The 14843-nt window shown below is 35.7% G+C and overlaps 1 protein-coding gene across 1 annotated transcript in view; it reads left to right on the forward strand.

The window, feature by feature from the left end:
• Nucleotides 1–12920: 12920 nt before the first annotated feature.
• LOC149785533 (MOB kinase activator 3B-like) overlaps nt 12921–14843 on the forward strand; it is a 32512-nt gene continuing 30589 nt past the window's right edge. Inside the window, exon 1 of the mRNA XM_089979337.1 lies at nt 12921–12991. Coding sequence (XP_089835463.1) covers nt 12947–12991 — 45 coding nt within the window. The 5' untranslated portion in view covers nt 12921–12946. The remainder of the gene's footprint in view (nt 12992–14843) is intronic.

A 14843-nucleotide genomic window follows, 5' to 3' on the forward strand; every position in this document is an offset into this window, starting at 1 on the left:
GGCCTCAGATGTCGATGGAAGTGAAAGTTCCAGGTACAAGATGCTCACCCACAAAGGAATGTACCCATACGAGTGCGCGAGTGACAGGGAAAAATTTCTGAAACTCAATTGCCACCGATTGACGGTTCTTTTTGTTGCTGTACCACGAGTGCATTTCTTCTGACGGCGACTACACGCACGTGAACAACGTCTCGTCCGCGTTTGGTTGTCGAAACTTCTGTGACTACAAATACGTGTGCCTGCGTAAGGATGTGTTGTTGCTCGCGGATGTCTTTGAGGCATTCCACGATACTTCATTATTATTATTATTATTATTATTATTATTATTATTATTATTATTATTATTAGTAGTAGTAGTAGTAGTAGTAGTAGTAGTAGTAGTATTCGAACTGAAGGCCACCAGCCATAAAATACATAAAAGTTAAAATGTGGTAAACCATTTCAAGAAAGACATATGCAATCGGTATAACATTACTAATTACAAAACTCTTTCGATTTTATAATTCATGAATTTTCATACATTCTGGTATTCCTATAAAAAGTCTTAAATGGTGTCGGTTGTTACAGCTGTTTAGTTTAATACATGCCCAGTTATATGTCAAGACTGAGCGTCATAGTACTTTCTCTAATGTTCAATGCTTATCAGATAAACTGAGTTAAATTTGTCATTGACACATTTTCATTACTCTCATGTACATATGAGTAGAACATTTGGATGTTTGGGTTTCTGTAAATATTCAGTTGTATATAGATCTAGCTTGAATCTGACATGTCACAATGAAGTGATACTCATTTTCTTTTTCTGTTATATATCAGACATATTCTATCGTCATAGGGAAAAGATTTATACTTTCCACCATTTGCTCTAACTGGTAAAATTCCTGCTTTTAATCCACATATTAGGTTATCTAAATACGACTCGCCTTGGTCATTTAAATTTTTTGGCGCGTAAAGGTACCTTTAATACACCTATAAAAACGTAATCTATCCATCTCGATCCTTTTAGTTCTTGCAAGAAAATATCTTTACGTCGCTGCTTAAACATTGGTATAAGCAGTATTTCACCAATTACACCATGTCTTTACACCATGTCTTTACATAATATTAGGAGCAGCAGAGGGGGCGAACAGACCGACTTTGGAAGCGTCCAAAAACCGAAATAAGGCTTCTTTCGAGCTGAATATTTGCTTGAGCACTCCGGTTAATTAGAAAACTCGTGAAATTACAACAACAAAAAAAAAAAAAATGAACCAACTTGAGGTCATGCGCCCCTCTGCTGCTATTAATTTATCCAAATATTTTATCAAGTCCAATACGATATCTTGTTCTAGGATCGTGCAAATTTATTGTTATAAACCCGTGCGGAGTAGTTTGCGCTCGTGAAAAGAAATTTCTGAATTTAATTATATCCATGTCACCGGGTTTGATGAATATTTCGCAACGTGTGTGTATCAACTCCATTAAACACAACTAAAATATTACAGTTATCTCTGATCACTTTTGGTATTTGTTTGTATCGTTGAGTAACATAAATAACATCGGTGTTTTTGTGTCTACCTCGAGAAAAAATCCTAGCTGGATTTGATTGTTTGTCCAGCATCACATCATCGTATACAACTAAATTAATAATAAATCCGTCTATGGAATCAACTGATGGCGCTTCATCAATATCGGTTATAAACTAGATAACTTCGTTATCCGCGTTTTCATTAAAATCCTTAAGCACATTATAACATCGTTGATCATCAACTGACGGGGCTACCAAATACAATTTATCCCACTTTAACCATCTGTAACAACTGTGTCTTTCCACTCCCAGATGGTCCTATTATTATCATTCTAATTGAATTTGGTAACGCAGGATGGTGCTTGACAAGTTCTCGTTTTCTTGTCTCTGAGAAATCAATTATATCCATGCTGTATAAAATATCCATGGATTTATATTGTGTGAAGTGCAGGATGCGTACCCCGACGGATGCACCAACAACTATTACCACAAAAAATAACAGATCAGCGGTTACAGGTAAGTGTACGCGGTGTGGTTCAAGAAAATTTAAATTTATTCCCGGTGATAACTCAGGGGCAAAGTCAGCGTTAAAAAAAAAGCAACGCGGAGGTGATATTGCAGCAAAATTAACAAAATTACCCGGGACTCCGTGGGCCAAATACCCAGGAGAAAAACACCTACAAGGATATAATTATTGCTGTCCTGGTACTCGACTCGATATTAGACTTGATAATCAGGATCAACCAAAACCAGGACTAGGAACCAATAAACGCTATTGATAAAGCATGTCATGCTCATGATATTGCATATAAAAGCAATGATCTACAACATAGGCATATTGCAGATGTGAAATTAATTCATGTGCTAGATTCTATAAAAAATAAAAATATCAAAGAAAAATTAGCTAATTGGTTAGTAAGATCCGCGATGAAAGGTAAATTAGCACTAGCGGCTGGTAATGTATAAACGGAATCGATTTATTATTCACCAATTGGATACTGGAATGGTAAAGCAGCATTTAGTAAACTTGCTGATGCAGCAGCGGTTAAACATTCTACTGCTAAAGCGTGGTTATCCAAACAGGCAATATGGCAAATTTATCTACCGCGTCCTAAGCAAATTCGATTTGCACATTTCAATGTCAGTGTTCCTAATGAAGCTCATCAAGCTGATATTCTGTTTTTACCACATGATACTGTACGTAGAACAACGTACAAATACGCGCTAACTGTTGTTGATGTTGCAAGTCGATATAAAGATGCAGAACCGCTATCAACGAAAACAGCATCTGAGGTAGCCGATGCTTTTAAACGAATTTATCAACGAGGTGGTCTACGATGGCCACAGCTGTTACAAGTTGATCCTGCAAGGAATTTTTTGGCCCAGTATCATCGTTGATGAAACAACATAATACTAAAATCGTGATCAGGCAATTGTTGAACGATTTAATCGAACACTTGCTGAGCGGTTATTTGGATATCAATACGCGAAGGAATTGATTCAGGATACGAGATCTCGTGAATGGGTGGCAAGATTACCAAATGTGATAGTAGCGTTAAATAATGAGATCACTCGAACGACCAACATGAAACCTATTAATGCAATTACAAAAAAAAAATATACCTACACAACGACGTGATCTTTCAGCGCAACCATTATTAGGTAATATCACTGTCAGGTATTTATACGAGCCCGGTGAACTTGAAGGCGGTAAAAAGAGCGACTGATCCTATTTGGAGTGTTACCACACATAAGATATCCACCCTGACGAGATCCTCAGTAGACCCGCAATCTACAGACTGGATTCAACTGCTCCTCAACGTGGATTTGTAAGTGAACAATTACAGATAATTCCCGATAACACACAGTTACCACCCAAATCACTTAACTAGCTCCAAGGGTGCCGGCACCCTGACGTCGATTACATTCAAGACAAGTCAACATGATATTTTCTCGTGTATGACCAAGATTGTTATTTTTTCTATCTACGGTAAATTGTCTTGGATCATTTTTCAGATACCGCCATAACATTATACAATTACAACTTGCACAATGATTATTCTGTTGTTGTTTCAGCGCATTAATAAAATCAACATCAAGATCAAAATCGCGTTTGTTTTTTTTATCACACTGTTTATAACCAGATAATTTTTTTCTTATTATATCGCTTTGACATTCGTCAAGGCCTCGACGATCGAGGTCATCACTAATCACTGACGAGTCCATGACGATTCGTCTTAATTGAGATATTTTTCTAACTCGAGATACAGCGAGATAAACCAGGTTCGACCATTCGAGACGATCTTCAACGATCAAAACAACTGTATCAGTAATAGTTAATCCCTGAAATGAATGAATTGTCATTGCGTATCCAAGCGTCCACGGGGATTTATCAGCACGAAGAGCATCATCAACAACATCAACATCAACTGTGATAATATCATTCAATACAAGATTCTGTTTTCTTGACTCGGTGTGTCCTGGCATATCAACGTCAATATTTTGCCGTCGCGTATCTGCTGGTCGATAACATAACGGAACTGGCAACGTTGGAAACTTTTCTCGTTGTAACTGAAACAACTCCCGCTGAAGTGTATCACGAACTATCTTTCTACTTGCAACTATCAAATCGTTTGGTCTCCACGCGCTCAAAAAGTCTTTCATGGGTGTTTCTGAAATTATCTCGCGCATTACTTCACACTGAATTTTATTCGGTTGTAGTCTGATTAATTTTTTAAATTCCTTCAACGCTGCATCAAGTGCTCTATGATCATTAGATACTTTTTCGTAATAATCGACAAAATTTTTCAGCCATCCATGTGGAGATGGTCCAGCTACGGGTGGTGGTTGACCGTGATCGCCGCACATTATCACAGCAGTATTTCTTGTTAATAACCAATCAAGAAATGTTTTTAGTGTTTCTAGCGGTACAGTGCATATTTCATCCCATATTATAATCCTTGGAATGTATTTCTCGCCCATCCTTAAAGATGTCCATGCATCACCCTTCCATCGGAAAAAGCTGTGATAAGTACATGATTGTACTCCTCGTTGTTTCATTTCTCGCGCGAGTCTGTGTGGAGGTGTTAGTACAATCATATTTGAATTCTGAAATAGTTCGATAGCTCGAGTGGTTTTACCAGAACCCCAGGTCCGCTTAGATAAACCGTTTTGTGTCTAGTTATTGGATCGTATATCGATGGTAACAACGAAGTTGTCGACGATTGATATTTTTTACCGTAAATATCTTTAACCGCAACACCAGCGGATTCGGAATAATCGAGCATATATTCCTTTTTTATTCTCCACGAACCGCACGATGCATAAGTGCCTATGTTTAATTTTTCTAACAGTATTGAATGTTTTTTACTTATATAAAACGAATCAGTAGCAACTCTGACAGCGAGTGTAGAAACCTCATTTATCATCGATAATAGGTTTATTGAAACATATGCTAACATCGATGATCTTAAATGAGTATACTGATGTGACTCACCGTCCATGTAGCTCACAATTGTACCTAGTTTATTTTGCATTTGACAAGAAAACTGTTTCTCGACTTATAAACGTGTTCTTGTTCGTTGTATCAGGGATTATAAAATCTAACTCAGCATCGTCCATGATCAATCTTGTACAATGTCGTCTGTGATCATATGCTCCTCCTTGGGTAAATTTGCCGATTATTTTTCTACCAAGATCCTTTGAATCGGTTTCATCCGAATGTGGTAACCAAACCTCGGTTTGTTTTCGATATGATATAATTGCTTCGCTGATCGTCAGCGATATTAATATCGCACAATCAAGCATATACCGTAATAGTACTATTGGTGTCCACATTTTTTCTGAAAAAAATGTTTTCCAAACCAAACATAACAAATTGGATGAAGTCTTTTAGACATTTCGAATGACTCGATATGAGCGAATCCAGTCAGGTCAAAATCCGGTAATGGTCCATTTATCGATACTCGAGTCATTTCGTGAGTCGGATGACCGAATCGCTCAAAATACACAGAACAATCTCCGTATCCAAGAAAACTTCCGGGATAACATGCAAACATATCAACTGAAATAACGTCTCTGTGATTGTATTTAGTATTCCACAATCCGCCGTGTCCATATTCGACACAGCTGGATACAATGTCTTCAAGAAAATCAAACCTAGTTGGTTTCCACGAAATTTTCTTTCTAGCAAAATGAGCCGCAACTGACGGAACAGTAAAACAGTTGCTCAATAATTCGTCAGTGTCATCAGTATATTGCAGTGCAAGATTTTTCATTTTCTCGTGAAGAGGATTTGTTCGATAAATAACGCCATTTGGTCTCACAAACTGATCAAATTGATTTTTTTTCTTCCACACAAGACTGAAATAACCATACTGACACACTATCGTTTTTACTTATTTCTTTAATAAAATCAAACATATCTCCGGGATAACATTTAACAGTTTGATCTCGTGGAAATATTGTTACTGCGTTAGTCCACGCATGTGCGTTATGATCAATAATTTCGATCGAAGCTCCTTTTGATCTATATTTTGATTCATACAAAATCTCTCCTGTTATCGTCGCTACGGTTATTGGAAATTTTAATTTTTTTCCTAACTCAGCGACATCTTTGATAGACGCACAGGTATCTTTAACCATTTCTCCACACGTGTTTATTATTTTACGTCTTTTATCCGTTAGACCGTTTCCACGAGTCGAAATGGTAAAATGTTCTGTTACTCATTCAGCTACACAATTTATTTTTGAAAATTTCATCGGCGCTAGTTTATCAACGCTGGGTTTTTCATTTATCACATAGATTCCATAAATAACCGCGGTCACAGGATATGCTTGTTCATAATACGGTTTTGTCAATACCTGTCAATAGACCTGGTTTGGAATCTCTACTTAGTAAGACAGTTTTTTCATTACCGTGGACAGGATCATATTTGTCACGGATAATCCAATCATCTGTTTCTGTCAACAAGACAAATTTTATTCTGTAAAGATATTGGCGATTATAAAGATAGTTAATGATGATTGCTGCTCGTTTGTCGTTCATCATAGCGTTAATGATATTTTTGTTGCGTATAATCTTGAACGTTGACCAGACATGAGATGCACCATCTGTGTGAAATTCTTTCTTGGCGTCGTGAATTTTATTAATCAAATCTTTGTTTTTCGGATCAACTAGATCTTGCATCGGTAGGTTAGGAGATATTCTGTCGAGATTAAATCTACTTGTTTTCCAAGGCTTTATTCGGGATAATCTATCTAATTCATTCATATTATATTTCAAGCAAATATTTAAATTAAAATATTATGTATACAATGTCTCAATGCAAATGGCTCATGGTGGGTTCATTGACTCGTTGTAATAAATCCTGTTAAAAGGAATTCTGTGGACAACACATGCAAAACGTTCACCGTGGAAGCTTAGGACCAATACCATGTCTGCGATGTGGTGCTGGAGTGCGAGGAAAACACAGTTGTGTGCGTGTTGTGGTGGTAAACGATACAGAGAACTTAAAAGATATTATGACCAAAAAAAATACCGTCAGTGACGGAGCTATAAAATCCGTGGAAGATTATCTAAGTTTTCAGACAAATTATGATTTAAACAAATAATATTATTGTATAATGGAGCAAAATATGAACCACGAGTTTATAAAGCATCCTATAATAACAAACTACGAATCAAATATTGATGGTATGATCAGAAATTGTCGACTGAAAGTACCAGTTGGTTTTATTAATAATCATGGTTATCTATTGTTTACTGTTGGGAAGAAAACTTACCTCTGTCATCGTTTCACATACGAGTGTCACAAGGGGTTGATCAAAGACGGTCTTGTAATCGATCATATCAATGGGGTGAAAATTGACAATAATTTACCCAATCTTCGAGCTGTTACACAGAGCGAGAACTTAACACGTGGTAATACTGGGAGATGTAAAACAATTGCAAGGAGGGCGGTAAAGTCTACAAATACAGAAACTGGCGAAGAAATTATATTTCAATCAATGAACGCGGCTTCGAAATACTTTGATATCTGCATGCCTTCAGTACGTTTTGTCGCGGAAAATATATACAGATCCACTTTCTCAAAGAAATATAAGCAGAAAATCACCTTCCAATATTGTTAATGAGATAAACTATCATCATTACCTCGAATTATATTTAATGACCATCTTTTGACCATTTATCGTTTTTTGTCAGAAAGCCTCATCGTTACACTACTGAATTTTTAATTATGCAAAAGGGAGATTACTTCTGTAATATATAGTTTTCTTCGTAAATTTCCGATTTTTATGGTCGTAATTGGTTAATTAATACCAAAGAAAGATATTTATGGTTTCTAACTAAAAATAAACATATTTTTCAACACGAGTTATTTTTAAACCTGTTATGAGAAAATCGAGGCACAACACGCTGTTTTTAATGCAGATATTTACAATCTGTTCAGAATTGCACAAGTATTTAAACCGGTCTGTAGGTGGTGGTGCCGTGGTAATACAAAACACGCTGTTAGTGCAAGATCTTGGCAGAAACCGCTGCTTTAATGCACAAGTATTCATAACCACTGTTTATAATACAGAAATTTACAATTTATTCATAACCACTGTTTATAATACAGAAATTTACAATCTATTCATAACCACTGTTTTAATGCAGAAATTTACAATCTATTTCAGAACCGCTGTTTTAATGCAGAAATTTACAATCTATTCAGAAATACAGAAATTTACAATCTATTCAGAAATACTGTAGCTATATAATAACCTTTGAAACATATATGGCTAGATGAATTCGATAGCTCTATTGGTAATGCATCTGGCCGTGATGCTCGAGGCCGCAGGATCGAATTCCATGACTGACAACCGTCGGTGGTTACGCATATTAGCGATTTTTATAATGAATTGGGGCGCCGCCAGCCACCCTACGCTCAACAGAACCCTCCAAACCATATATCACCGGTGGTTGATACATGTGTTGTATCACCCATGGGCTGATTATTGGAGGGGTGTGGTTCTGTTGAGCGTAGAAAATGGCCTCATTTCATTTCATTTCATTCATTCATTCATTTCATTTCATTTCATTTCACTTCATCTCATCTCATCTCATTTCATTTCATTTCCTCTCATTACATTACATTACATATATTTCATTTCATACTTAATGAACCTGCTAAAAGACTCGAATAGAGGTTCGTTCATAATATATGTTTGTGCCGTCCTTAATTCATTCATTGCATACTTACTGAACTTGCTAAAACACTCGAATAGAAGTTTATTCAAATATATGTTTGTGCCGTCCTCCCTCTTGGGCCTCTAGACCGTTGTTTGACGGGTTAGGAGCTCTCGTAGAGGGTAATATTTCGTGTGCCCGTTGAACTTGGTAGAATGCGGTGGCAAGCTACGAGTTCTTGGGTTGTATTGTCCTTTACCCTCCCTGAACTTGCTAAAAGTCTCGAATAGATGTTCATAGGGGAAATATTTTTTATTTTAAATATATATATTAAATTATTTCCCAAACCACTGCCAGTAGCTCCTTCTTCTGTTATTTTCTTAAATAGTCTTAAAGGTGATCTTTCTTCTGTTGTTTTCTTAAATAGTCTTGAGGGCGATACTTCTTCTTCCTCACTTATTGTTCTGAGAGATTGTGATATTTTTGATTCTTTTTGTGCAAGATACATGTCTATTTTTCTGCGATAATCATTGTATACCTCATCATTGGAATAAACTCTGTCTTTATTGTAATATATACGATATATCCATTTATACCAGATTTCGGGATTACTAATACGAGCGGAACTATATTCGAGTTTTAAAAGTTGTTCTTTTTTATCCTTACTTTCTGCTGCAAGTTTTGATAACGTATCAATATCCCTAATTTCTTTTATGAATTTGATACCCCCCATGGTAAATTTATTGCTCAGCATAATCATTTCCCTTTCATCGTGTTCCTCTTCTTCTGGTTTTATTAATTCACGATCTTTCATATCACCTATCTCAGTACGAAGTTTTCCAATACCTTCAAGTATTTCTTCACCAACGGGTGGAGGTTGAGCTGCAGCTATGTCAGTTGGAAGATCTCGTAAAATCCTTTTTGTTTTTTTTAGTTCTCGCTGATATTTTTTCAGTCTGCGCTGCAGTTTGTTCTAATACTGGAAAAATACCCTTTTTTCTCTTCTCATCATCCTCAATATCTCCCCATATAGATTTTCAACAGCCGCTGAAGCTTTTTCAGTAGCTGTAGTGACGGGTTTAAATAGTTTTTCAATGTCTTCTTCGTACTCAACTTGTGCTTTTTGACGTTTTTGCAAGTTTTTTCTAAATGAATCTCTAACAGGAAGAAATTTTTTGATTGCTTCTAATCGTTCTCGAGCTGTCCTTGCAGTATGAGATTCCGGATGTACCATTTTATTATAATATAATGATTTAATTATAGCAGCAGATTGGCGCATGACCTCAAGTTGGTTCATTTTCTTTGTAATTTCACGAGTTTTTTAATTAACCGGAGTGCTCAAGCAAATATTCAGCTCGAAAGAAGCCTTATTTCGGTTTTTGGACGCTTCCAAAGTCGGTCTGTTCGCCCCCTCTGCTGCTTTACGAAAACAATATTTGAATAATATATGTTTAACATCATTTGCCCAACAATTACAATTTTCACCACAGTTCAATTGGAAATTGTAAAACTGTCTGGGATCTATGCTATTTGACATATTTAAAATCCGAAAGCTGAGCTTAAGAGTTTGAATGTATCGAACGTTTTTAAAGAACATTCTTACTAATTAATGTTAAATAAAATCATGTGGCGTATCTTTTGATAGACACATTATAAATTTACATAACCCAATGAGTACGTTTTCTATATTAGGTGCTTCATGGGGAAGACCCATATTTCGGATCCATATTTTCCAAAGAAATATATAATTTTTATACATGAGACCTTGTTTGATCTTAAGTCAGTATTTGACTATGTCGATATTTAAAACCTTGATAATAATCAAAGATAATTATTAAAAAGACCTATAGCTTTTTCTAAAGCTGCGTATATTTTAAAAGGGGTGGATGCTAATAAAGGCTAAAGACAAAATGGATTTACGGTTGATCTTTGCAGTTCTTTGGAGAAATATTGGTAATTTTTGGTGAAAATAATATATTTTTTTCTTTTGTAAATACTGGTGAATGTGTAAAAATATTGAGTTATATACTTTGCTTACGCTAGTTAGCGCTGGGCTCAAGTTAGTCCACAAGGTGTGACCTAGGTCGATAAATCATCCCCACGTCTACAATGATACTGACTGGCATTTTAGGGTATGATATCGCATATTCATTAAAACCTGCAAAAATATGCAGATATTTTTGTCTGCACACATCGATGTACATTGTATACACTTACCGGTATTTCTCGCGGCTGTTGCCTTATCATCGGCTGAATATTTCTTTTGGCGAAAATTGCACATTTTAATAAACAGATGATATCAGACCCATATAGCGTATATTAGTATCAACACACATTTGGGGGCTTGATTTATCCGACTAGTTGTCACCCAGAAAATGCTCGATTGGTCACTGACGAGACAAGTGGAAATACTCAATACATTTCCGACTCTTAGTGTCAATCGAATGAATACAGCACAACAAACATGTCCGATTCCAATGTAGATGTTCGATTAAGATTCTACACATGTCGAATATGCTAATTTCCAAAATAGTATGCCTTTAGGCTACATGTACAACATGTATCGCAGCTTGCAGAATGAGTTATTTGGCAATAAATATTGTATACAAATATTGCTTTGTCATTTAATAAATTGAGATCTGAATTACAACGGAGGATTGCAAATATTTCATGATGCAAAACGAAACTATATATATATACATACATACATACATACACATACGTATGTATGTATGCATATGTATGCATGCATAAATATGTTTGTGTGTGGATGTGGTTACGTGTGTGGGCGGATGTGTGCAAGCAAACCACTTATGTGCACGAGTATAATTTTTCACTATCCATGTTTCCCTTTTCTCCAAAGACCTCAAGACAACAGTCATGTAAATTTTTTAAAAGCACAAATGCTACAAATAATATTTTTCTGATCACCTAATGACCACACATTAAGAAACTCTAATTATTTCACACTTGCGTAACTTATTTTGTTTCACATTTATATGACTCACCAGCAAACCATCATAAGCCGAGTTTTAGTAATTTCACGCCATGCAATACAAAACAAGACTCAAACACCCAGTACAAAGAATTATTCATATCTTAAATTACTAAACGATTATACCTAAAAACATCAGAGATTTTCCTATGTGAAGAATTAGTGAGGATAAATCTTGCTAAACAAATCATTTGCTGCGGTAAAATCTTATGAATACTGTAAATTGTTACAAATGCTCTTAGAAAATGATTGATTACTTAATTAGGAAAATATATTCCCCACACAGACTCCCCATAATTAACATATTATCACTAAAATCCAACAACGCAATAAACAAAGAAGTTAAGCCAAATACACATATCCTCGGTTCGAACCGGGGCGGGCGCTATAACCACTTAGGCCCACAGGGGCTAGTAACATTGCTAACATTTTAACTATCAGTCATACATATAGTATAAAATAATACAAGCTTGTATTGTTTTATACTAATGTATGACTGACAGTTAAATTGTAAGAACGATACAAGCCCCTGTGCTTAGGCCGCCAGAGCTGTCGCTTGCAAAATGAGAACACCGGTGAACTAAGTTGATTATTTTGACAAATATTTCTACAAATTAACATTTTCCTCTGTTGCATACTTTATGCTATGTGATAAAACAGACATACTATAGTATGTGTTCCGGCAGTTGCTATTTTCAAGTGTGAATTTGGTATCTACTACTACTACTACTACTACTATTATTATTATTATTATTATTATTATTATTATTATTATTATTTTAGTTCCAATATAACACACGCTACTTTTATATTTGAAACTTACAGAATCAAAATTTATTGGCAAATTATTCTTGCGTTCCGAGGTTATGTATGCTACGGTGAAATGGATGTGCGATTAACATAAAATCTGTGTTAGCAAGCAGACAGCTACAGGAATAGCAACTCCAAGAAAACAAACTAGAACCAAAACAACAGGGAGTTACTAGATCATGTTATTTCCTGTATGCAGTATTTGATAATATTTCTTGACTCTAGGTTCTAAGAGATCTCTCACAAGAAAACCATTTACACTGTACGAATCTACACTCTTATGTACAGCTGGATTTAATTTTTCCGTTACTGATTCTTAATCCGACTTTTGACTAGAATATTATACGAATCATAGACGAATAACCAGTTCTATTTTTCACATTGTGGTTTATGGTAGCATAAAAATGAGAACCATTTTGAGAAGGTCATTACTATATCCGGTTCAGGAAACGGAAGCAAAATGGCGGCTGCTAGTGGTTTCGCACAGTTTTTCCAGCGAAATAAGGTGGGAACTGATTAAAATCTGCCATAACTTCACTTATAGTTGATTTAATTTTAGTATTTACATTCTCTCTGTCGTTTTTGATCGTATTATATGGCAAGTTGCTGCCTTCGTGAAGAAGACAAAAAGACCGAAAGTACAATGAAGTTCACGAACTTCCTTATCCTTTAAAATGTCACTCAGCTATTCGATATCAATTTTGTAGATGAAATTTCTACATTGTTAACTACCTTAGCATTTGGGAATAAGAGACGTGTATCAGCTGCAGGCTGAAACTTATCTCAGTTCTTTTATTAATTTTTGTTGCAAGTGTTAAAAATATGTTCCTATTTTGGGAGGTTTGCCAGTTAAACAACGTAAGATGTCAACCTTAATATTTATGTTCTTGAGGGACGTCTTGCTTGCAAACTGATTGTTTCAAGTTCAGCTTCTTCCCATGTACAATAGGTACTTGGAACAAATTAATATCAATAATTGCAGAAGCTCCTGACTTGGTATCTCACAAGCAGGAGCTTTCCAAAATCACATTCTAATGAACTAGTCAGCAACAAGTAAGATCTAGTGATTCTCAGGGCTATGCCGGTTGAGGTTCCATATCTCATTGCCGCTACGGTAGCCGGATTAGTCTGAGTATGAAGGGACGAAAACGTACACTGACACACTTTTACTTATTTCTGCCTTTCCTATCATTACTCTTCTGACTGTCCTATCACTTCCATCTTTACTTTATCTTTGACCACGTACCACCCGTTGCTTAATAGTCAGGTGTGACTGCGTCAGCGTATTTATAGATAGATAGATAACTAAACTGTGTTATGTAGCATGTTTCCAGGTTGACTAACAGATGAACATGAGGCCAACATTTCAGAAATGTCTGACACTTGAAAGCTCATATTGACACTTTTCTACAAATTAAAGTCTAGTCATTATATTCGGACTGTACATACATCGATGTATTTCTCCTAATGGAATCAAATTCTGAAACAAGAAAGTGAGCACATTTTCAGGTTCTGTTGACATACATTTTGGTTAGCTGTAATGTGCTGGTTACCAAGGAATGTCAGTAAGGAGTTTTTGTGTGGGAATTGAATTTTTGACATAGCTTTATAAATTTTTCAGTCATATTGCTAGGTAGCTACGATGTTGTAGAAATCTACTACATAAGTATAATCATGTTGTGAAAGAAGTTTGGCTTTTTTAAAATTTATTCGGCCCTTACACGATAAAATAAATTGGCATGGTTACACTGACCTGACCCTGTCCACTATGACAGATAACGCGATACTCCCACTGTGACCTCTTTTCTATATAAGGCATGCCAGACCATATTTGGATATTCTACGCTATGTTATTATCAATCAAGTGATGAATAATGGCTTCTTGTTGGAATTTGAAACTGTATTTACTTTTAATGTGCAGAATTTCTGACTCAGACTGCGCTATATTTGTACTATGATTTGTTTACGTTTTCAAATAAGGCCTCAATGTCCTTATATGGCACACAAACAAACGAGGCTGAGAATGGAAGTAATCATTTATTGGAACTAATATGGCAGACAGTCTAAATGAAAATATATAAGAAAGGCAAACAAGATTTTACAACTATTTCTACAATGATTTGTGATACTTCCTGTATTAAATAAGAGGACTACTCAATTTATTTCATTATATGCAAGGAATATGCTCAGCTTGTTGATATTAGGCTAAAAGAGCACTGGGTGTGAATCACACCTGGCTTGCTCCATTGACACATATATGCTCATGAATAGGCTGCCATGTCGCGAGTCATGAAAACACTGGGGTGGTATCTCGTGTGACCAAAATTGGTATTATTTTAAACAGAATATTCAGGTTG

Source organism: Sinohyriopsis cumingii, chromosome 13, assembly GCF_028554795.1.
Source record: "Sinohyriopsis cumingii isolate HCF-2022 chromosome 13, ASM2855479v2, whole genome shotgun sequence".
Lineage (NCBI taxonomy): Eukaryota > Metazoa > Mollusca > Bivalvia > Unionida > Unionidae > Sinohyriopsis > Sinohyriopsis cumingii.